The sequence below is a fragment of the Hemicordylus capensis genome, chromosome 6, assembly GCF_027244095.1.
Source record: "Hemicordylus capensis ecotype Gifberg chromosome 6, rHemCap1.1.pri, whole genome shotgun sequence".
Taxonomy (NCBI): domain Eukaryota; kingdom Metazoa; phylum Chordata; class Lepidosauria; order Squamata; family Cordylidae; genus Hemicordylus; species Hemicordylus capensis.
Window position 1 is genome coordinate 483,686 of NC_069662.1, and position 22,752 is coordinate 506,437.

Consider the following 22,752-nt stretch of genomic DNA (forward strand, 5'->3'; position numbering starts at 1 on the left):
TTCACTCACTCGGCACCTCTTTTATTGAACCTTTTAATTAGTGTAAAAAACCCCTCCCTTACAAAAAAGGGGGGGGGGGTTAGTCTTTTAAGTCCAGAGGGCAGTGTGCCGGGGGGGGGGGAGGAGAGGCCACCCTGCAGCTGCCTGCCCTCCCCCTGCGCACGGGGCTCCCCGGTCACCAGCACCAGGAGGCGGCTCTCAGGAACCGGGCTCCGTCGGCGCCTTCTCCTCGTCAGGTGGGCAGTCCACAAAGTCAGCCAGCATGGCTTCCGTCTCGTCTATCGCCGTGGCCTGGGAGTCGGGGGGGGGGGGAACGAGCCTGATTAAAACACCTACAGAAGCACATGCCCGATACGTACCATTTTCACCCGACCAAGGACGGCTCGGAAATTAAGCCACCCCAATTAAACAGTAGAAGTGAAATACACTTAAACCTGCATTTACTGGAAAGGAACAAGACTGGGTCTAAGGCGAGCTCCCGATTTCTAACATCAAAAAGCTTGGGGGAAACCTAGCCTGGGATGCAGATCAAGACAGTATGTGAGACCCAAGGGGGCTCCCGTGGCAGGCGAGATCTCCAGCTGCCAGAAGGGAGGTCCCCCGGGAACAGGGCCTTGGCTGTGGTCGCCCCCACCTCCCAGGTCCTCTCCCCAGGGAGCCTGGTCTGCTGGAGGCCTTTCCCTTCTCCTGTCTCCAGGCTGCCTCTCACGCACGCACGCACCCCCCACCCCCACTTCCCGACACCCACGCCTGGCGGAGCCTCTGGCGCAGGCCTCCCTCGAAGGCCCCACTCCGAATGCAGATGGGGCTGGCTTGACACTGCCGCCCCGAACAAAACTCATTCCGCAGACAGATGGAAAAGACGAGAGCGAGCACGCGGCTAATCCGGCACGCTGGGGAAGGAGACGGCCGGCCAGGTGGTTGCCCCCACTGCCCCCACTCACCTCCGGCCCCTCCTTCACCTCCACCACCTCCTCGTCTGGCGGGGGCTGTTTCTCTGCCTCCCCGGCCTCCAAGGGCTCCTCGCCTGGCTCGCCCTCACGCGCTCTCTGCTGCTGCTGCTCCTCCTCCTCCTCCTCTGCCACGCCGGGAGACGTCGCCGCCGCCGCCGCCGTGTGAGCGGGCCCCTCCTGCTCCTTGGAGGGCTTCTCCTCCTGCTCCAGGGAGGCAGCCGCTGAAGGGGGGGCCTCCTGCGGGGGTGCTGGTGGGAGGGCGGGGGCACTGGGAGGGGGCTGTGGGAGCTCTTCGGCCAGAGGCGATGGCGGTCCTAACGCCTTGGTCGTGAGGAGGTCTCCCTCGGCCCTGCTCTCCTCCTCCTCCTCCTCCTCCTCTTCCTCCTCGGGGGGGTGGAAGGCTTCCTCGTCCACTTCCATGAGAAGTCCCGCCCCTTCCTCCTCCTCCTCCTCCTCCTCCACCACCAGCTTTGGGGGCTCATCTTTCACGGGCAATAGCTCCGGAGGCTCTTCGTCATTCCGGTGGGGCAAGGCAGGGGGCAGCCCCCCCACCTCCTCCTCCTCCTCCTCCGTCAGGCCTTCCTCGTCCTCCGTCAGGCCTTCCTCCTCCTCCTCCTCGAATTCTTCCTCCTCCTCCATCTCCTCCTCGTCCAGCTCTCCCTCCTCCTCCTCCTCCTCGTCCAGCTCCCCTTCGAACTCTTCTTCCTCCTCCTCCTCCTCCTCGAACTCTTCCTCCTGCCAAGCAGCAAAGGGCAAGAGCGCGTGGCCTCCAGCTCCGGCCTCAACGGGGCAGGCCTGGGGGCCAGCCCAAGCGTCCGGGTCCATGCCAGGATCGGGAGCAGCGCTGACCCGGCTGATACGATACGAGCAGCTCGCTTTGGAATCCTGGTGCTCAGCTCGGGCCACGCCAGCTCCCGTGTGCTACGGCCAGGGAGACCCGAGTTCAAATCCTCGTGGGGGTTCCCTGGGCGACACGGGGCCTGCCACTTCTCTCTCAGCCTCACCTACCTCACAGGGTGGTTGCAAAGAGACAGCTGGCCACGTACAGAGCTCTGAGCTCCTTGGAGGAAGAGCGGGACAGAAATACAGCGACAGAAAGCAAGGACAGGAAGGTGCCCAGAGTGCCCAACGGGGCACCCAGAATGTAGGGGGCGGGGCGGAGACACCACCACGATGACCGCAGCAAGACGCCTGCTCTGGAGAGGGTGGGGAGCCAGGATTCCCTCCGCGTCACCTGCCAGCGGGCTCCTCAGGGCCCAGAGGTGGCCACTGGCTCAGAGGATGCAAGGAGGAGAGCAGGCAGAGGGGCCTCTCCTTGGCTCTTGTGCCCCCTGGCGTGGGGGGGGGCAGCATGGGAGGCCTGCTGCCTGGGGGCTCCCAGGAGGCATCTGCTGGCCCGCAGGGGAGTCTGGCCGGGCTGCTCCCTGTGCACCCCAAAGCCCTCCGCCAAGGTTTGGAGAGCCCTTCCCCAGAGGCAGATGCTGGGACCCAGGCCGCCCCACAGAGCCAGGACCCCACGGGCAGCCGGCCTGGCAAGGGAAGGCAGGGCTCTTCCTCCCGCCCAGCCCCAGAGACTGGCCAGCTGGCCTGGGGGCCCCCAGCCGCTCTGCAGCCAGGGCACGCGCTGGGCAACGCAGAGGAGTCCGAGGCTCCGGCTGAAGGGACGGGAGGCTGCCAAGAGAGGGGCCTCAGGGCACGGCCAGTTTCCCGGGGAAGCGGGGGCCCTGGGGCTGCAGCCCGCGACGGAGGAGCCAGGGAGCCCCCCAGGCCCCAGCCCTCGCACACTCACCTCCTCCTCGTCATCAAAGTACTCTTCGTCCTCCGGGAAGTCTTCTTCCTCCTCCTCCTCGTCCTCCTCCTCCTCGTCGTCCTCCTCACTGCTGTTGATGTTGATGACGGTGGGGTCCTCCTCCACCAGGGCAGGCAGTGGGGTCTCGCTCAGCACAGGGACTGGAGAAGGGGGCAGCACCACCGCTGCTGGGGGAGGGGGAGGGGGTGGGGGCAGCACCGGGGCCCCCAGGGGAAGGGGCACCGCTGGCTCCGGCGGGGGCTCCTCGGAGACCGGCGGGGGAGAGGCCGAGGGGGGCGGCGGCGGGGGTGGGGGCGGCAAGGGCAGCAGCGTGGGGGGGGTGGGGGCCGCCCCCAGGGCCACGGCGGTGGTGCTGTTGGCGATCTTCCCCAGCTGCCCCCTGGGCACGATGACCACGCTGTCGTCCGAGTCGCTCTCCAGCGAGATCTCCACATCCTCCTCCTCCTCCTGGTCGTAGTGGATGAAGACCGAGCGGCGCAGCTTGGCCCCTGCCGCCAGCGCCGCAGCTTCCGCCGTGCCGGGGGAGGCAGGGAGGGTGGGCTCCTCGGGGGTCAGGCGGGGAGGCAGCTGGGCCGAGGCCAGGCCGGGCAGAGGCAGCCCCAGAGCACCGGCCGAGGCGGCCCCGGCAGGAGGAGCCGACGACGGAGAGGCCGGCGGCAGCAGGCGGGCGGCCGGGAAGGGCAGCGGGGGCGCCGGGCGGAAGGGCGAGGCCGCGGCAGGAGAGAGCTCGGAGGCACCCAGCGGCGGGGCGGGGGGCCCGGCCAGAGGGAGCTGCAGGGACGGCACCCGGGGGTGGACGAGGGCACCGCACAGCACCAGGGCCTCGGCACAGAAGGAGGACACCTGCAGAGGAGAGGGCTGTCGGCTGGGCTCCCCTTAGCACCGCAGTGGCGGGTGAAGAGGGGAGCCAGCGCCCAAGCGAGGGGCCGGGCAGGGAAGGGGAGCGGGCCTCACCTGGAGGTTGGGATCCGTGCGGCCTTGGCTGAGCAGGCGCAGGGCGCAGTGCAGAGGAGGGGGGGGCCCCGAGGGGGCCGGCGCCAGCACCAAGGCGAGCAGGAGGCGGTAGAGCTCCCGGCGGCAGCCGGCACTCGCGTAGGGGGAGCCGGAGGGGGCCTCGGCCTGGCCCAGCCGGATCAGCAGCGGGATCGCCAGCTCCTGCAGCCGCTGCGGGGAATTCCCAGGCGGGGGGGTCAGCGGCAGAGCCCCAGGCACAGACCCACCCCCCCGCCTGCACGCAGGCAAACTCCCCCAGCTCACCTTGTGCATTTGCTCTTTCATGAGGCTGCCTCCCAGGAGAACGGCCCGGCTCAGCCCTGCAAGGAGAGGCAGCCAGAGGTGAGGCAGGGACGCCAGCTCCCACCCCCCCGCCCCCCGCTCAAGCGACACGACAGAAAAGGCTTCCGGTGGCAACGAAGAGCAGCCTGGCGGGAAGAGACGCTGGCAGCCATCTTGTGCGCACCGTCCATGAAATCGTGCGCAGGGCTCTGCGGGGTGAGGCCGGTGCCCCTCCCAGCCCGCTGACCCCAGGGGGCAACCAGATGCTCCAGGAAGCCCACGAGCAGGATGGCAGCAACCCGCCTCTGTGCTGCAGGGCCCACAGCCTGGCGTGGAGGGACAGGCGGTCTCTGCACGGGGGGTGGTGGGGGGGGTCTGCCTAGGCATCCTTTGGGACTGCAAGGAGGAGCTTGATTCTTCACCATGGATGCCACTAATCGAGATGCACTTGGCTCATGGTACAAGACTACTAGGGGCCTCCTGCCCCCCTCCCCCCCCCCCCCGGAGAAGAGATCACGGTGCATCTCGGGCAGAGAAAGGTGTGCATTTGTCTGGAGACCGGCACGCCTGTCGGAACATCCTTTGGGGGACCTTGCAGATCTTATAATATGTTTTTTCATATATATTTGTGGGTTTTTAACTTTACCCAAAAGAAAACACATCGTTAATTGCTTAGATAAGTTTTGTCCGAGATTGACTGATTACACGTTGTGCAGGATTTATATATAGTCTGTATCTGTGTTATTTGTATGTTCATATGCTATTTATTCTTTTTATACAGTGAAGGTTTAGTATAGACTGAGAATCCATATGGTTCAATCTATGACTACATTTATATTTCTGATTAAAATTATTGTGGAAAGACCAATGAATAGAAAATACTTTTTTTAAGGGGAGGCTCTTTCTTATTCAGCAGCAGCAGCAGCACATCTGCTAGCACAACACACGGGAGGAGAGCTGGTCTGGTGGGAGCAAGCAGGACTGGTCCCCTTAGCTAAGCAGGCAATTCATTTACCTGGTTGCATCTGAATGGGAGACTAGAAGGGTGAGCACTGCAAGAGATTCCCCCTCAGGGGATGGAGCCGCCGCTCTGGGAAGAGCAGGAAGTTCCAAGTTCCCTCCCTGGCGGCATCTCCAACGAGATCGGGCTGGGAGAGAGGCTCCTCCTGCCTGCAACCTTTGGGGAAACTGCTGCCAGTCTGTGTAGACAATCCTGAGCTAGACGGACCAAGGGTCTGACTCAGTATATGGCCGCTTCCTCTGTTCCTACAAGGCATAGAAGCCCCCGCCCCTTACCTTGAAGTGCTGCCAGGCAGACATCGCTGTTGGCCTGGACATCATGCTTCCGGTGCAGGGGGGCCGCATGGGACACATCGGATAGCTTGGGCTTCTTGGGGGCGCTGGGCTTTGCATCAGTTCCGGGCCGGCCCTCCCGCAGCTGGGGGGGGGGGCGGAGGGAGAGTGAGAGGCTGCAAACAAGGCCTCTGGAGGAGGAGGAGGAGGAGGAGGAGGGAGGAGGCACCTGAGCACAGGAATGCCGGGGGCGGGGCGGAAGGAGGACTCACCTTGAGGGTGTCAGCAGGGGGAGTGATGTCGCTGATCAGGTGACCCAGCAGGGCCTCACCCTGGGAGCCATATCCTTGCAGGATGCCAGAGGATGCCCCGGCCACCTGCACCCACAGGTCCAGGACCTGGTACAGCCGTGTCCGAACCGCGCTGGAGGGAGAAAAAGGAGAGGGCCTTATGAGCATCCGGCTCCTCCCGTAGTATCATCTCACACATCGGCATCGGCGGCAGCGGCTTCAGACCCAGCTGCCCACTCCCCTCCCCCGGGAGAGGCCCCCAGACACCAGCAGCAGGGCCTGCCACCCAGAACGACCCGCCGCGGACCTGTACGGACGCTCCTGTCCAGGGGGGAGAAGATCCCGGCCAGCACTCCACATGGCCAGCACCTGCGGGAAGAGGCGGCAGAGGGTGCCCCCAAAGCGCACCAAGCCAGGGCCACACCTGCGGGAAGAGGAAGCAGGGGCAGGGTCAAGGGGGAGGGCCCCACCAAGGCCCCCCCCCCCGGCAAGACCCACTCGCCCTCCCCCGGCCCCGGCCCCAGACTCACGCCAAGAGGAGAGCAGAGAGCAGGTCCAGCGCCTCCAGGTGCACAGAAGGCAGGAACAGCATCCGCAGAGGCCCGTCCCCAAACCAGCTCTAAGTGGGACAGAATGCGGCGGGGGGGGGAAGAGAGGGGTCAGCAGGAGGAGGAGGCCACTCTCTGCGCAGAGAGACCCCCGCCTGGGCGGCTGGCCAAAGAGGGTGAGGCAGGCAAGGCCCGAGCCGCGCTGGGAAGAGCACCCAGGCTCCAAGTCCCCTCCCGGGCAGCAGCAGCATCTCCAAGAGAGGGCTGAGAGAGCAAGACTCCTGCCTGCCACCTGGGAGAAGCCGCTGCCAGTCTGTGAAGGCAATCCTGAGCTAGCCTGGACCTGACTCAGTATATGGCCGCTTCCTCTGCTCCTGTGTCCAGTTGCCCAGCTGCGAAGCGCAGCAGCCAAGGACGCTCGAGTGCCCGTCCCAAGGCTAGCTGCACTGCCCACCCACAGCGCTTGAGGGGTGCGGCTGGCAGTCCCGGGGGCTCAGGCCAGCGTCCCCCCACCATCCGCTTCAGAAACAAGACAGACCAGGATTGGTGCAGCGGTGTGCCCCGCAGCCCCCGCCCCGGCAAGAGAGCCCAGGGGCCACTGCATTCGGGAGACATGCCGCGCCCCCGAGCCGGCCTGAATTTGTGCCGCTGCTGCTTGGTGCTTCTCTGCGTTGGGGCCTTTGGCTCTCTCCGCCACAGCCGCAAGCCCCCCCCCCCCCGCCCCACTGCCCTCAGATGCAGCCGTTTCCTATTCAGGGGAAGCACACCTGGCCTTGTCTCTGCAAAGCCCAAATGCTGCGGCTTGAACCAAGCCAAGACGCCCAAAGGAAATGCCCTCCAAATGCCTGCTTGGCACCTCCCAGAGATGGGCAGAAGCACCCGGGGGCCCCACTGCAGGGGCATTCTCACGACCGCTTAACCCGCCCTGCCACTCGACTGGCAAGAGGGGGGCCGGGGCTGCCCGCCTGACTGGAGGGAGGATCGAAGGAATCCGGAGTGAAAGAGGGCTGCCCCCACCAAGGAAGAGCCCGATGGGGTCGCGCCAACCAGCCAGCTCTGCCATCTGCGCCCCACAGAAGCTCCCTCTGTGGCCCAAAGGGGGGCTGCCCACATGCAGGGCTCGAAGGCTGGGGCCCTCCTCTCCTCGCTCCGTGGGCCCGCCGTCTGGCTCTCAGAGCTGCGCTGCCTCTCAACAGGGACGCCCCAAGAGCCACCGACTCCCAGCTGCTGAGCGACCTCCCTCCCTCCCTCCCTTCCTCGATTGGTCTCATCCCTCTTCACAGCCAACCAAGCCACATCCTGTGGCAGTGAGTTCCACAAGTTAGCTCTGCATTGTGGGAAGACATCCTTCGGTCCCTCCTGAATCTACAGCCCATTCCCGAGCTCTAGCAGTGGGGGGGGGGGGAGAATCCACGTGGTGGCCGGGAGACGGGGGCACAGTGGGGGCCTTTTCTCACTACTCACAATGGTTTTCACCGAGATGTTGAGGGCTCGACAGATGAGGTCCAGGATATCTTGAACTGGGACTGTCACGGGGGCCACAAACTCGTTACTGGGACAGGGAAGCAAGAGAGAATGCCCTGGGGCTCTGAGCTGCGCGCTGCAGGGTGAAGAGACAGCGCGTCGGGGAGGCCGTACCTGAGCATCCTGCAGAGGCACTTGGCCAGGCCTGAAAAGCGGTGCTTCAGATGAAGGATGAAATGGGCCTCCCCGTCCTCCAGTGCTGGCAGTGGGATCTCCACGCCGGGCCCTTCGTATTGCAGGGGGTCTGGGCAGCAGAGACGAACACACCGCCTGAGAGCGGGCTCTGGCAGCCCCTCGGAGGCCAACCCGAACCGCTTTCAAGGTTGGGGCAGATTTCAACACTTGACAGATGTCGCCATTTCCCAAAATACAGGGGGAACCAAGCACAGGCCACCAAGGGAGGACTGTCTGCACAAAGAACCAAGCCCGGTTCCCCTGTCTCCGGCTCAGGGTTCGAGTTGCGACGGGAGGTTCCAGGCCCAGCCGCCCTCCCGGCCCCGGCCCCGCGCACCTGTCTCCACGCCCTCGTAGAGCGTCGCCAGCATGCCGTGCAGGGTGGCCAGGAGGCAGTGGGCCTGCTGCTCCCAGCACTCTGTGTACTTGAGCCCCTGCGTGAATCCGGCTCCCAAGGAGGGCAGGAGGGCGTAGCACTCGCAGGCCAGCTGGGGGGACAAGGAGGGAAGCGGGCGGGCCACTGAGGGAAGCGGGCCAGCCTGCCAGCCTGCTCTGGGGTGCCCTCTTGCCCCCCACATGGCCACCGGCCCAACATGAACGGGGCACCTGCTGTCCCCAGCATTCAGCCCCCGGAGGTGGCTTTGGGCTCCGCGGAGCAACTCCCCCCCCCCGCAAGACTCGGCTCCTCGGTGCCCCAGGGCCAAGCCGCAGGCCTCGGCCTCACGCGCGTCCTCAAGGGGAGCCTGTGCCGGTTTCGGCGGAAAGACCCACCCACGGGGAGGGCTAGCGGGGACCAGAAGCAGCCGCAGCCGCAAGAGGCTGCCTTACCTGCTGGAGGCGAGGCATTTCGGCATCCACCCGGGAGAGGAAGTAAGCAGCCAGTTTACCCTGGAGTGGGGGGGGGGGAGAAGAGAGATTAGGCGGCAACCCAGGAGGCAACCGCTCCCTCCCCCTCCCGCCAGCACAGAGGGGTGCGACACGGACACTTACTCGAAGGGAGCCACAGGCTCGTGGGTAGAACACCATGCACGCTTTGCTGCCTTCCAGGGCAGAGAGCTGGCACTGAGCAGAGGAGGGAAAAGAGACGGCGGGGTCAGCAGCATGGGCGGGCGGGGGGCGCGCAGGGCGGGCTGAGCACCTTGATGTGGGCCTGGCTGGTCTAAAGGCCTTGCCAGCCAGCCCTGGTTCTCGGGGGGGGGGGGGGCGGGACGGGACAGGCACAGGTCTCACCTCAGGCTTCAGAGCCAGCAAAGAGGTGAGCAGTCCGGGGATGTGGTTGGTGCCGATGTCACGGGCCAGTTCCGGGAGTTGGCAGGAATACTCCAGAAGGTCATGGAGGACCAGCACGGCCAGTTCCATCGTGGGGGGCGGATCCTGCGACTTGGGGGAGGAGAGAGATGCAGGTTGGGTCGCTTGCTGAACCCCCGCCCCAGGAGACAGCAGCAGCCCTGAAGACCCCAAGAGAGGCAGCCACCTCAGGGGCAACATGCTTGGAATCCAGGCATTTTGGAGACTGGGTTTCCCGTCTCAGGCCCAGCCCGGCTGCCTCCCCACCCACGGAAATGGAGCCTCCCTCCACAGACACATGGCACTCTTGTGTGGGGGTACGAATCACAGGACCGTCAGGAGAGCAGCCCTGCTGGATCAGGCCCAGGCGGGCCGTGGAGGCCAGCATCCCACTTCCCACTGAAAGCAGCCAAGTTCTCAACGAGAAGCCCACAAGCAGAGCATGGACGGAAGCGCCTCCCGCTCACTGCAGCGACTGGCATTCAGTGCCTCTGTCTATAGAGGCTTCTCTCAGTCACAGATTTCTCCTCCTCCTCCTCCATGAATTTGTCTAATCACCTTTTAAAGCCATTTAAGCCAGTGGCCATAATCACATCTTGTGGCAGTGAGTACCATAGATCAATCATGCAACATGTAAACAAAGCCCTCCTTTTTTCTCCTGTGAAAAAAGCCCTCCTTTCGTAGACCTCCGGTCAGTTTCATTAGACAACCCTGGTTCTAATGCTGTGAGAAGGAGAAAGGAAAAAAGCTTCTACAGGCTTTCCCCAAGATGTGCATAATTCTATAAACCTCTATCACAGGTTTGGTCAAACTGAGGCCCTTCAGTTGCTGTGCTGGACTAAAACTCCCATGACCCCTGGCTACAGAGATGATGGGAGTTGTAGTCCAACCACAGCTAACGGAGCCTCAGGGTTGCCTCTCCCGCTCCATCCAGCCGCCCCCCCCATTCACCACCACTTTCCAAAATTAAAGCCCCCTCCCTCTCACCTGAATGAGATGCTGCAGACTCCTCAGCCAGTTCAAGCAGTTTTGGCTGAATGTTTCGGTGGTACTCTCCGTCACCAACAAAGAGAGGAGGCACAGACCTTCAAAACTTGAGGGGAAGGACAAGGGGAACAGGAGACGTGAGAGACGATGGGCAGCCCCCTAACCCCAAGCCCCCCACGTGCTACACGGGCAAGGGTGGCCCGCTCCCTGCCTGAGGAACACGGGAAGCTGCCGGGTGTCCCTTGCTCCCTTGAGCTATTGCAACTGCATACGGCCGCCAACATTTACACACCGCTTTTCAGGAAAAATCCACAATCCTCAAACAGAAATAAACAGAATGATTCTATGTCCCCAAAGGGCTCATTCTAAAAGAAACCACCACTGGAGGAACGCTGTGCTGGGGTTGGATCAGGCCAGTTGCTCTCCCCTAGCTAAACAAAAGAGAATCGCCACTTTCAACGGCGCCTCTCTGCTCAGAGAGCAGTATCCACTGATGGGCAGCAACTTTCAGGCCGGAGTCTCTCCCAGCCCAACCTGGAGATGCTGCTGCCAAGGAGGGAACCTGGGACCTTCTGCATCATGCCAAGCAGAGGCTCTGCCCCAGAGCCGTGCCCCCAAACTCCAAGGTGGCATAGCTGGGTCTCCCACCTGGGCACTGACCCCACCAAGACCTCCTGAGCTTCAGCAAGGGGGCTGGCTCCTGCCCCCTGGGATGAACATAGAAAGCTGCCATCTACTGAGCCAGACCTTTGGCCCATCTCGCTCAGTACTGTCAACCCAGGCGGGCAGCGGCTTCTCCCAGGCGGCAGGCAGGAGTCTCTCCCAGCCCGATCTCCTTGGAGAGGCTGCTGCCAGGGAGGGGACTGGGGACCCAGAGCGGCTCCTCCCAGAGCGGCTCCCTCCCCAAGAGGAATACCTTCCAGCGGCTCACACTTCTAGTTTCCCATTCAAACGAGACCAGGGAGGACCCTGCTTAGCTCAGGGGACCGGTCAGGCTGGCGACCCCAAGCCCAGCTCTCCCCTCCCCGCGCTCGGGGGCAGGCGAGCTCCCAGCGGCAAGAGGCCTTCTCCGTGGAGGCCGAGAGAGGCCGCCCGCCCGCCCGCCCACACTTCCCCCCACTCCCCTCCCTGCCCAGGTCCCGCCGCGGAGGGCAAAGAGAGCCGCGCCGGCCACGGGGGAGGCTCACCGGGTCGTGATGGAGCTCAGCCGGAGGCTGCTGATGCTGAGCAGGCCCCCGAGGGTGGGCGACGCCTGGCGAGAGAGCAGAGCAGAGCAGTCAGGGCTCCGGGGCATGGGCAGAGTGTCCTCCGCCGGGCCGCAGGGACGGCCCCTCCAGCTGCGGAGGGGGGCGAGCTCCTCTCCCTCCCGGGACTCCGGGAGCCTGCGCGGCCTGTCTGCAGGGTTAGGAGCCCCCCCCCGCTGCCTCTCCGAGCCCAGGGAACTCTGCCCATGCCCCGGCGCAGCCCCCGGGGGAGGGGGGCTCACCTGCGCGCTGCCCCCGCCGCTCTCCCGCGCGCAGCGGACCAGCCCGGCCAGCCCCCGCGGCGGCGGCGCTCCTCCTCCTCCTCCTCCTGCTCCTGCGGCCCCCTCGCCCTGGCCGCCGGGGGGCTCCGGGCCGCCGCGCACCAGCCCGGCCAGGGTCTCCAGCGCCAGCCGCTGCCCCGGCGAGGCCGCCACCGCCGCCGCCATCTTCGCCGCCGCCGCCGCCGCCGAGGGCCAGACTGCGCCTGCGCACAGCTGGCCGCCGCCGCAGCACCGCCCCCCCCACCGGCCTCCGCGCGGGGCACTCCGGGAAAGCGGCGGCGGCGGCGGCGGCGGGGAGCCTTGACACACTCACACGCGCGCGCGCCCGCGGGGCCGCCTGGAAATTCCCCGCGCGGCTCCGCCCCTAGGCGGGCTCAGCGGGCGGGGCGAGGCGAGGCGGCCCCTGAGCATGGGCAGAGCGGAGGGAGGGTCTGGGCGCTCCGCGCATGCCCAGGGCTCCTCTCCGCAAGCGGCATCCCTCCCGGGAGAGCGCGGCGCGTGCAGGGGCCAGCGGGAGGGGTGCCTCCTCCCCACCCCGCGCGGGCGCGCTCCCTGGGCCGCCTGGCACAGCCTGGCCTGGCCGCGGGGGGTGAGTGTGTGGGGCGGGGGGTGTTGCGGCGCCCGCTGACGTCTTCTCCCACCTCCCGGGCGCGCCCCGCGATTGGCTGCCGAGGCGCCCACGTGACCGCGGCCCGGAGGCTAGCCATGGCTTCGTTGTGGTCCGCTCCACCCTGCAGCCCGGACTCGGGTCCGGAGCAGCCCCGCTAGCAGCAGCAGCACGCGCAGGCAGCAGCACGCGCAGGCATGGGCGAGAAGGCGGGGACCAGGTAGGCGGCGGAGGGACCCAGGAGTCCTGGCACCCCCAGACCACCCCCGAGCGCCATCCCCTCGCAGGCCCCCCCCGGGCGACCTAGCCAGAACGCCTTGCCCTTTTCCGGCTGGGGCGCCAGGGGTGGCTTCTCTCTCTCTCTCTCTCTCTCGCCGAGCCTGGGAGCTGCGCTGCCTGCAGGCTGACCATCAGCTCTACCTGACGAACGGCCAGCCTGCAGCCAGCGTGCCTCTCGGGCAGAGAGAGAGGGGTTGCCTGGAACAAAGACAGTTGCCTCCTTCAGCACCGCCGCCGCCGCTCCTTGGGACAAGCCACTCCTGCTGCCCGGGGTCCCACCGCCTCAGGGCCCCTTCATCACTGGACCCTTCCTTGCCCCCCCCCCCCCCGCTCCTCGGTGCTCGCTGCATTCCCAGCACAGACGCACCCCGCCAAGAGGGTGCTCTCGAGAACCCAGGAGTCCTGGGACCTCTTTCCGCCTCCCAAAGAACCCGGGAGATCTAGCTCCCACCCACCCCCGGGCAGACTGGATGGCGCCACCACCCCGCTGTCCCCCTGAGAGAGCCCGAGAGCCCTGCTCTCTGCCTCTTGGGTGCTGAAGTCCCACTTGGGGGCTTGCTGCTGATGCCTGGGGGGGTGGGGGGGCTAATCCTGAACAGGAAGGCAGGAGTCGGCCCCACGTGGCTCCCTGGGGCAGGGCAGTGCTACCCAGGAGCCTGCCTGAAGGGAGACTTTGTGGGGGGGGGGGCAGAAGCCTCGCCTCCAAAGACCTTTTTGATACCCACACAGAGTGCAGACAACTGAGTGCCCTGGGCAGGGGTGGGGGGGCGTTCTCTCTGCCCCTTAGGGCTTCACACTCTGGAGGGGGTCTCTTTGGGTGTGATGGGCGGGAAAGCAGGGCCCAGGCAGGCAGCAAAGGGAAACCCTGCCAGGCGCTATGCCATGCCCGCCACCCCCGGAAACCAGGAAAAGCCAGGCAGCAGTTGGCACCGAAGCCGGCCACGTCTGCGCACGCAGGGCACCTGCTTTATTACTGGGGGGAGGGGGGTACCCTGGGCAGATGCAGCCTTGCCTGGGCCCAGATGGTCCTCCCCCGTTCCAGACCACGGCAGCCCCTCTACAGTTGCCCCGGGCCACCTAAACCCACGGGGATCTTGGCCCGGGATGGAAGGGGTGCCCTTGGGGCATGGGGCTCTCGCAGGGAAGGCGCCCTTCCGCTTGCTGTCTTGACAGGAGCCAGAAAACGGGAAGTGCCCCGTGAGGTCTGCTGCGCAGCCACAGCCGGAGAGCAAGTAAACAACGTTCTTTGCACTCCGAGGGGCGGGCAGTGCCCAGTCCCTCAGCGCTCCCTCAGCGGGTCTCTGCATGCTCCGGCCTCTCCCTTCCCTGCTCACCCGCCCCCCCCCCCCGCCCGCGCCCCATCCCACTGTGATGCCTCCGGCTGCAAAAAGCAGCGCCTCCGGCTGCAAACTCAGCAGCCTCTGGGCCTCATTTCCTCATTTCCCTCCCTTGTTGCGTAGTGAAGTTCTCTGCCCCAAAGAAGCTCCAGTTGGGGAAGCAGATGTTTGCTTCCTAAAATGCAGCCTCATCTGGGGTAGAGGCAGCTGTCCCGAGGTAGCTGGCTGCTGGAAAGGACAAATGGGAACCCCTCCTCACTGGGCAAAGAGGCGCCTTGTTTTAACCTCTGGTGATTCTCTTGATTGAGCAGGGGGAGAGGAGTGTGGGCCCTTCGGGGACAGGGAGCCGTCTTATCTTTTCTTGCTGATGTATTATTTCTTTGGAAACTGGTGTTGAAAAGAGGTATATAAATATTTGTTGTTGTTTGTGCAAAATCTGTGCATGTGGCATCGAGCACCGTGGTCCCGCTTCAGGGTGTGGGGGGGTGGCTCCTCAGCCCATGCTTCTTCCGCCCAGCAGATGCCCCTCTGAGGGGTAAGGAGGCTGCTTGGGGGTCAGTGAGATGTGCATTGAAAACATGGGGTGGGGGTGTCCCGGGCTCCCCCTCCTGCAAGCCAGGACGGGCCTTGGGCCTGATCCTGCAGGGCTTTTCTGACATCCTGATGACAGGTGCCCAAAAGTGCAGAGAGAGAGCCTGGCTCTGAGGGAGGGGAGGGGGGAGGGGCTGGTTGGTGCTGGGGTGGCGGGGTCTGTTCTGGGCCTCCCCACACAGAGATGAGGAAGGAGGTAACCCCAGCGGAGAGCTTCCCACCGGGCTCTTGACAACAAGATGACAGCTGCTCCCGTTGCTGGGGCAACACCCAGGCACCTGGTCCTGATGCTGTTCCCATGACAACAGACTCTAGTAATCCCCCTTGGGAGTGTCTTTGGCTGGGTGCGGGGAGAGGAAGCTCACGTTTGGTCTCTGGAGCCTTGATTTATGGCACGGTGGGGAGAGGAAGGGGGACGGGACCCTGGTGCTGGGGAAAGGCCTTGGCTGCTTGGGGGAGGGAGGAGGGATCAGGGCCTTTGCTTGCTGACCAAGACCTCTCTCTCACTCTGTTTCCGTCCTTCCTTGACAGAGTTTTCAAGAAATCCAGCCCCAACTGCAAGGTGAGTGCCCTTTCTGCTCCCCCAGTGCCCCCCCATCCTGCTTTCCCCAATATCCAGCAGCAGCAGCCCCCCCCCCCATCTAGCACCGTTTTGCCCTCCCCCCAGCCTCTCCCTGAGCTTGCTGTGTGCGCAAACCACGGGCCCTGCGGGTCTCCTTCCCCATCTGCCATTGTGGGTTTCCTGTTGCTCTTCCTCCCCCACCCGGCTTCCTTCCTCCCGAGGCAGCCCAGGCTGCACCAGGAAGTGGCCCTGCTGCGCTCAACCGCCGGCTGGTCCGCGTGGCATCTGCTTGTGCAATCCAGGCACTGCGTGGGGGCTGCACTTGCTCTCCGGGGCCGGAGCAAGTGGCCTCGTTTGTGGGGGCACAGAGGAGACTGCAGGGGCAGGCAGAGACCATGCATGTGCCCCTAACACCAAGGCTGGGGGGGGGGCCTGGACCCTGCACTGCACAGTGACTTGGGGGGCGGAGGGGCAGCGTCACTGTGGGCAACCCTCTCTTTTGCACAGCTGTGTCTAAAGTTTGGGCAGTTGTGTACAGACACTGCTGAGTGTGAGACCCCGTCCTAGTGTGTGGCCACTGGGCAGGCTGGGCCATTGCACGCGGTGGGCATCCTTTTGCGGTGCCAAGGTCGGTGTAATGCTTCATCTGCAATACGGGGCCACATCCGAGGTGTGACTGAGCTCCAAATGGGGCTGGAGGCAGTCAGGCCTCTCTCTCTCTCTCTCTCTCTCTCTCTCTCTCTCTCTCTCTCTCACACACACACACACACACACCCCACCGGGGCTCCACTTCAAGGCAAGTTATGGGGCAAGTGAGACGGCGGGGGGCGGGAGGCTCCCTTTTTGGCCAGGACTGGGTTAATTCCTCTCCGGCCCTGTTGCCTCCCAGCGTCTCCATGGCGATGCCTCTCTGCCGGATTGGCTGCTGTCCTCCCTGGGGGGTGCCTGGCAGAGGTTCCCCCCCTGGGGAGACCATCCAGGCAAGCAGGGTGGAGAGGCAGGGAGGCAGCTGTGGCAGTGCTGAGGCTGCCTGGCAGGAGGCCCACTGAGGGGAGCGCAGGATGGAGCCCCTGGAGCTGGACCGCATCCGCTGTGAAGTGTCTCCGGGCTGCAGGCTGCGCGTCTATCGGAAGCAGCTGGGCAGCCAGGTGGAGGGTCGGGCTCAGCTTGCGGGTCCCGGTGCACCCACAGCGGTTGCCACCGGGTGGCTTTGGGGATTTGCCAAGGGGGCAGCAGGGGGGCCCCTGGGTTGGAAGTAGGAAGGGGTCTGGCGGAGCAGGGGGGTCTGAGCGTGGGTGGAGGGGTGACCGACATGGGACTGGACTGAGACTTGGGGTGGGGAGGAGCAGCAGGGGGCCCCTCTAGCCGGGCCTCCCGGGGGCCTCCCGCTGACGGGCATCTCCTTTCCTCCACCAGCTGACCGTCTACTTGGGCAAGCGTGATTTTGTGGACCACCTGGACAGAGTTGACCCTGTTGGTGAGTGGGGATGGTGGCCGTTCAGCAGCCCTATGGAAACCGACCCCTCTTCCCCCCTCCCCATACACACACCACCCCCATGCCCACACATGCACAACCTTGGGGGGGGGGGTACTGTAGCTTCTCTCTCTATCTGGCCTGATGATTCTTCCCCATTTTAGAAAGGGGTGGGGTTAGCTGGTTTCTGGTTTATTTTTAGGTCCATAATGGACCTCCCAGTTTCCCACACAGTTGGGCTCTAATATGTTCAGTATGCTGGAAGCAAACTTACAGGTTTCACAGAACCCTTCTTCAGAGATTCAGAGCAAAAACCTGCTAAGTTCATGACTCCTTATGAAACTTATGCCTAATGAACTTATGAAAGGCCCGTGGTAATCCTGCCTAGCTTTAAATAAGTTATGCTTTGCTAGTTAAAGGCACTGACATTTTTGAGGCGGGGAGGGCCTTTTTATTGGGGAGGAGGGATCTTGCGCACACCTGACTTTGCGCTGATTCAGTCCATCAGCCACATCTCTAGGACCCGGTGTGGGGGTGGGCAGGGAGGAAACGGCCCTCGTGCAGGAGGGAAGGGGGAGGGCAGGGATCTGCTGGGGGGCTGTGTGCTGCCTCATGCTTCTCCCACCCATTCCAGACGGCGTGGTCCTTGTGGATCCCGAATACCTCAAGGATCGGAAGGGTAAGTGGTGCCCGGAAGCTGCCCGGGGCGGGTGGGGTTGGATGCTGGGCTTGCGGGAGGGGGAGACTCCAGGGGGTGCGCTTCTCGGAGAGACCCGCTGCCCTTCTTCACGTCCTTTTGAAAAGGACGCTGGGTGTGAGCGGCTGCGAGCTTCCTCTGGCAAAGGGCCTCCAGATGTGGCTGAACGTCAGGCCCGGCCACAGTCGATGGTAGCAGGCTGGTTCAGCCACATCTGGAGCGCCACAGGTTGCGCAGCCCGGTTTGGGCGGAGCTCTGCTCGTCGCGCTCAGGCCAGGCCAGGCCAGGCCAGGCGCGCTTCAGAAGGCCCAAGGCTGGGCAGGCAGCCGGAGGGGCGGCCGGGCTCTTCCGTGCGGCTCCCGCTCACGAGTGCAAACAGGTGGCCGCTGGGTGGGAGGCTGGGTGGAGCGCAGGAGGCCAGAGCATCGCTTCCAGTTGTGCCGCAGAGGGGGCGGCGAGACGGGGCTGGGCCCTGACGCCGGCTCCCCGCCTGCTCTTCCCGGCAGTCTTTGTGACGCTGACCTGTGCCTTCCGCTACGGCCGTGAGGACCTGGATGTTCTGGGGCTGTCTTTCCGCAAGGACCTCTTCCTGGCCTCGTGGCAGGCCTTCCCGCCTGCTGAGGCGGCTCCGGACCCCCTCACCCGCCTGCAGGAGCGGCTGCTGCGGAAACTGGGGGCCAACGCCCACCCCTTCAGCTTCATCGTAAGACGGCCCTGCCCCACTGCTGCCTGGCCTCGTCCCGGGTGGCGGGGGGGGAGGGCTCCTTCCCTGGCCCTTGCCCAGAGCACCCCGAATGGCCCTTGGGGGGCGGGTCCTGTGGGGCTGCTCTTGCATCTTGAGGATTCCGACCCTCTGCTTCTCTGTGCCCCACAGATACCGCAGAACCTGCCATGTTCAGTGACGCTGCAGCCGGGCCCTGAAGACACGGGGAAGGTAGGGGCTGACGGAGGCTGACTGGGGGGCTTGGGATGGGATTGTTTGGGGCAGGACTGGGGTGGTGGTAGGGCTGAGTCTGGGGACGCTGGTCCGGGAGGGGACAGTGAGGCCCACCGGCACTGACAGGGGCCCTCTGGTTTTCTCCCCCCACCTCAGGCTTGTGGAGTAGATTTCGAGATCCGGGCTTTTTGTGCCAAAAATGTAGATGAGAAGATTCATAAAAGGTAACGGAGTTCGGCAGGTGGAGGTGGCAAGGGTGGGATGGCGGGAAGCCTGCAAGCGGGAAGCCAGCGTGTTCCGGGAGAGGAAGGGGACGATGCCCTCATCTCGCCCGCCCCACACCCCTCCTCTCCCTGGCTCCTGAGCCTCGGGGGGAAATCCAGACCCCATGCTAGCGAGCCAATGGCCAGGATCACAAGGTGGCCAGGGGTCTGCGATGGTTCTCAACGCCGGGTCCCTAGACGTTGTTGACTACAACCCCCATCGTCCTTTGGGCTGTTGTAGTCCAACAACATCTGAGGACCCAAACCCGAGACCCCTCTGCCTTGTACAGACTGGTGCTTTGGCCACATTCGGAGCAACATGGGCCCCTTGGTCCCCCTTCTCTCCCAAAGGAGATCAGAGGCAGAGGCGGGGGCCGTAGCAGCATTGGGCCGTTCTTAGTTCGGGGGGAAGTGACTGGCGCGGGGGGGGGGGCAGCATGAGGACACTTCTCTGAGGCTTCTTAGACGACGCCTGGTGTGGAGGACGGGAAGAGAGGGGTTTTCTTCCCCACCTTCTCTCCGCAGCAGAGCGAGGAGTCAGTAAAAGTGACTGGCAGGAGATTCAGGACAGACCCAGTTAAACGCTTTCTTCCCACAACACACAATTGATTAGAAAAATTTGCTGCCACAAGAGAAGAGTGGTGACTTTGCGGGAGAAGAGCTGGTCTTGCGGAAGCAAGCATTAATTGTCCCACTTGCTAAGCCAGGGCTGCCTTGGTTTGAATTTGGATGGGAGGCTATGTGTAGGTGCCGTAAGAGCTTCCCCTGAGGGCGGGGGGGAGGGGTCCGTAGCTCAGTGGCAGAGAGTACCTAGAATGCAGGCAGAAGGTCCCAGGTCCTTTCCTTGGCGGCGGCGGCAGCATCTCCAGGTAGGGCTGGGAGAGACTCCTGCCTGCAACCTTGGAGAAGCCGCTGCCAGTCTGTGAAGACAAGACGGGACTAGGTGGATCAAGGGCCTGACTCCGTATATGGCAGCTTCTATGTTCTTTTGACCCTGAGCCTATATCACTCTAAAAGGAGATTAGACAAACCCATCTGAAGCGGCTACTGGTCATGATGGCTGAATGGAACCTCCATGACCAGTGGCAGTCTAGCTCTGTAGACCGGTTGCTGGGGAGCAATAGGAGGGGAAGGCCTCTGCTTTCAAGATCCACTTGTGGGCTTCCCAGAGGCTTTTGGTTGGCCACTGCAGGGAGGATGCTCCTGTGTCTCCCCCGTTGGCTCGGGCCTTTGAGGCTCCTGTTCAGGACATCGCCTTGAATTGTGTGGGGCCTGGGTTCTGCAAACTGCCCTCTGCACTCGGTACATCAGAACAGCCCTGCTGGATCAGGCCCCCCAAGGAGGCCCGTCTAGTCTAGCATCCCGTTTCGCACAGTGGCCCACCAGATGCCGCTGGAAGCCCCAGGCAGGAGTTGAAGGCAGGCCCTCCCTCCTGCTGTGACTCAAGTGCATCGCGTGTTGTGTGAAAAAGTACCTCCATTTGCTAGTCCTGGATTTCCCGGCAATCAATTTCATGGGATGACCCCTGGTTCTAGTGTTATGGGAGAGGGAGAAGAATCTCTCTCTCTCCACTTTCTCCACTCCATGCATGGTTTGATAGACCTCGATCGTGTCTCCCCCCCCACACACACACACAGGGCTGTTCAGATCGGCTCACAGCAGCTCCCCCCACCCGGCCCCGTGACCTTTTCAGGAACTCGGTCCGCCTGGTCATCCGGAAGGTCCAGTATGCCCCAGAGAAGCCTGGCCCCCAGCCCATGGCCGAAACCACCCGGCACTTCCTGATGTCTGACCGGTCTTTGCACCTGGAAGCTTCCCTGGACAAAGAGGTATGTGGGGGCTGTACGGCACTGCTGGGGCAAAGGGGCTGATTGGCCGGGGGGGCAGGGGCAGGGGCAGGGGCAGGGGCAGGAAGGAGCTCTGTGTAAAACAGTCCTTCTGTGAAGAGAGCAAAATTGGTGCTTGCAAAAGAAGAGAGAGAGCGAGAGCCAGAAACACTGAAGCAGAAAACCTCCTTCTTTATTGATTTATTTATTTCAAAGTCTGATCAGGAAAGTTAAGCATTGGGAGCTCGAATGAGGAAGAGAGCCACGAAACAGCCCCCCCCCTGCAATCCTTCCCTCCCATGGCTGCTTTCCCTGCAGATACTGCATTCCTCTCAGTACCCGCAGGGCGATCTTGCTCTCTCTAACATGGACTTCGCAGCCCAAGGACCAGGACTGGCGAGTCGGGGCCACCCCGCTTTGGGGGTCTGTCCTTCTTCCCAGCCCACCCACCGTCTTTGGATGCAAACTGATGTCCCGAAACAGGGGGGGCTGCCTTAATGGCCGAAGAGGCCCAGACCTGCCCTCCCAGCGGCAGCGCCAAGAGAGAAGGGGGCCTGGGTGGTGCTGGGCTTGGGAGGCAGGGGTCATGTGACTGACCCAGCCCCCCGGGGGGGGATTCCTGCTTGGCCACCCTTCTGACAACCCCTTCTCCCCCCCCCCCAGCTCTATTACCACGGGGAGCCCATCAGCATCAATGTGCACGTGACCAACAACTCCAGCAAAAGTGTCAAGAAAGTGAAGGTGTCTGGTATGACCAGCAGCTGGGCACAGCGGGGGGGGGCTGCCTTTGCATTTTTCTGGGGAAGGGGCGGCAGTTCTAGTGGCTGGAATGGGTAGCTGGGCGCTGCTGGTGGGCAGGGTGGGCTGGAGCAGATGAGAGGCCGCTCAGACCCCCCCCCCCCCGCCATAACTGGCCTACGTGACCCAGGCTGGGGTGCCTGCCGTCAGCTGCACAGAAAGGTGCCCCAGCCAGCCCAGGATAGCACCTGACTCGTGGCCCTTCGGCAAAACATTCGAGCCCCACTGAGCATGTGCAGAGTGCCATGTGGGAGGGGGCAACCGTGGCAGAGGCACCCTCCCTGCCCCGGCTTTTCTTACTCCTGCAGCTCAGGCAGGATTGCTGCCGGGAGGGGGCTCCGCTCCCCACCACTGACCTTGGCGTCTCTCCCCCTTCCTGCCCTGCAGTCCGGCAGTACGCGGACATCTGCCTCTTCAGCACGGCCCAGTACAAGTGCCCCGTGGCCCAGACGGAGCAGGAGTGAGTACCCAGCGCCTCGCGGCCCTCCTCCCTGCCTGGCCTCTGAGCGGTGCCTCTCCCTGCCCAAGCGGAGGCAGAGGGCTGGGCAGCAGCCTCCCCCTCCCCCCCCCCAGCCCCAAAAGCTTCCATGGGTTTTCCAGATCTGCAACAAGGTTCCCAGTTAATAGATGCTCGTGGATTTAGAAAGAGGCGTCCCCATATGGGATTTGGGAAACTCCAATGCCGCAGTCCTGGGAGAAGGGGGCAGGTTCATGTGTGGGCTGCTGGTGACTGGCTGAAGGACAGGAAACAGAGGGTGGGGATCAAGGGGCCGTTTCCCCAATGGAAGTAAGGAAGAAGTGGGGGCCCCCAGGGAACGGTACTGAGACTGGTGCTCTTTCACTTGTTCATAAATGATCTAGAGCTCGGGGTAAGCAGCGAAGTGGCCACGTTTGCAGACAGCACTAGATGATTTAGGGTAGTGAAATCAGGAGAGGGATCTTGAGGTCGCGGTGGGCAACTCCTTGAAAGTGTCAACTCAAGGGTGAAAAAGGCCAATTCCATGCTAGGGATTATTAGAAAGGGGATTGAAAATAGGAGTGCTGATATTATAATGCCCTTGTGCAAAACTATGGTGAGGCCACACCTGGAGTACTGCGTGCAGTTCTGGTCCCCGTATCTTAAGGATATTGTAGAACTGGAGAAGGGGCAAAAGAGGGCAACCCGGATGATCAGGGGCCTGGAGCACCTTCCTCATGAGGCAAGGCTATTGCTTCTGGGCCTCTTTAGTTTAGAAAAAAAGACGACTGCGGGGAGACATGATCGAGGTCTATCAAATCATGCATGGGGTGGAGAAAGTGGAGAGAGAGAAATTCTTCTCCCTCTCCCATCACACTAGAACCAGGGGCCATCCCATTAAACAGAAGTCCAGGATATTTAGGACTGAGGAAGTACTTTTTCCACACAGCACACAATTAACCTATGGAATTCTCTGCCACAGGATGTGATGGTGGCTACTAGTTTGGATGGCTTTAAATGGGGCTTAGAGAAATTTAGGGAGGTCAGGGCTCTCCGTGGCTACTCAGAGACAAGATACCTCTAATACCAGTTGCAGGGGAGTGGCAGTAAGAGGGTGGGCCTGCCCTCACCTCTTGGCTGTGGGCTTCTCAGGGGCATCTGGTGAGCCACTGTGGGAAACAGGATGGGCTGTTCTTGTGGTGTTAACAGGGTGCCAACATCTTGCATTCAAACATGAAATTTAAAAAGGAAAGATGCC

The 22,752-nt window shown here is 63.3% G+C and overlaps 2 protein-coding genes across 5 annotated transcripts in view; one reads left to right on the forward strand and one right to left on the reverse strand.

Moving 5' to 3' along the window:
• Positions 1-11,949, reverse strand: PELP1 (proline, glutamate and leucine rich protein 1). The gene is made up of 18 exons (XM_053259461.1): positions 11,628-11,949; positions 11,329-11,393; positions 10,142-10,247; positions 9,098-9,247; positions 8,858-8,929; positions 8,696-8,755; positions 8,205-8,355; positions 7,808-7,937; positions 7,634-7,721; positions 6,152-6,240; positions 5,929-6,045; positions 5,604-5,754; positions 5,335-5,476; positions 4,021-4,076; positions 3,718-3,927; positions 2,743-3,606; positions 945-1,688; positions 1-291 (listed from the first exon to the last, which is right to left on the reverse strand). The coding sequence occupies exons 1-18, from the start codon at positions 11,829-11,831 to the stop codon at positions 199-201; spliced, it is 3,492 nt and encodes a 1,163-aa protein (XP_053115436.1). The 5' UTR covers positions 11,832-11,949; the 3' UTR covers positions 1-198.
• The window catches only part of ARRB2 (arrestin beta 2), a 13,442-nt gene continuing 2,639 nt past the window's right edge, over positions 11,950-22,752 (forward strand). The window contains exons 1-10 of one of the 4 annotated variants that reach the window (XM_053259508.1): positions 11,950-12,255; positions 15,012-15,042; positions 16,459-16,519; positions 17,151-17,195; positions 17,720-17,916; positions 18,088-18,147; positions 18,307-18,374; positions 20,107-20,242; positions 20,903-20,987; positions 21,425-21,497. In XM_053259508.1, the coding sequence (XP_053115483.1) occupies positions 12,113-12,255; positions 15,012-15,042; positions 16,459-16,519; positions 17,151-17,195; positions 17,720-17,916; positions 18,088-18,147; positions 18,307-18,374; positions 20,107-20,242; positions 20,903-20,987; positions 21,425-21,497 (899 nt within the window). In that variant the 5' untranslated portion in view covers positions 11,950-12,112. Of the gene's footprint in view, positions 12,494-14,374; positions 14,425-14,628; positions 14,878-15,011; positions 15,043-16,458; positions 16,520-17,150; positions 17,196-17,719; positions 17,917-18,087; positions 18,148-18,306; positions 18,375-20,106; positions 20,243-20,902; positions 20,988-21,424; positions 21,498-22,752 lie in introns of those variants that run through there. The other 3 variants (XM_053259510.1, XM_053259509.1, XM_053259511.1) reach the window with 3 other exon arrangements.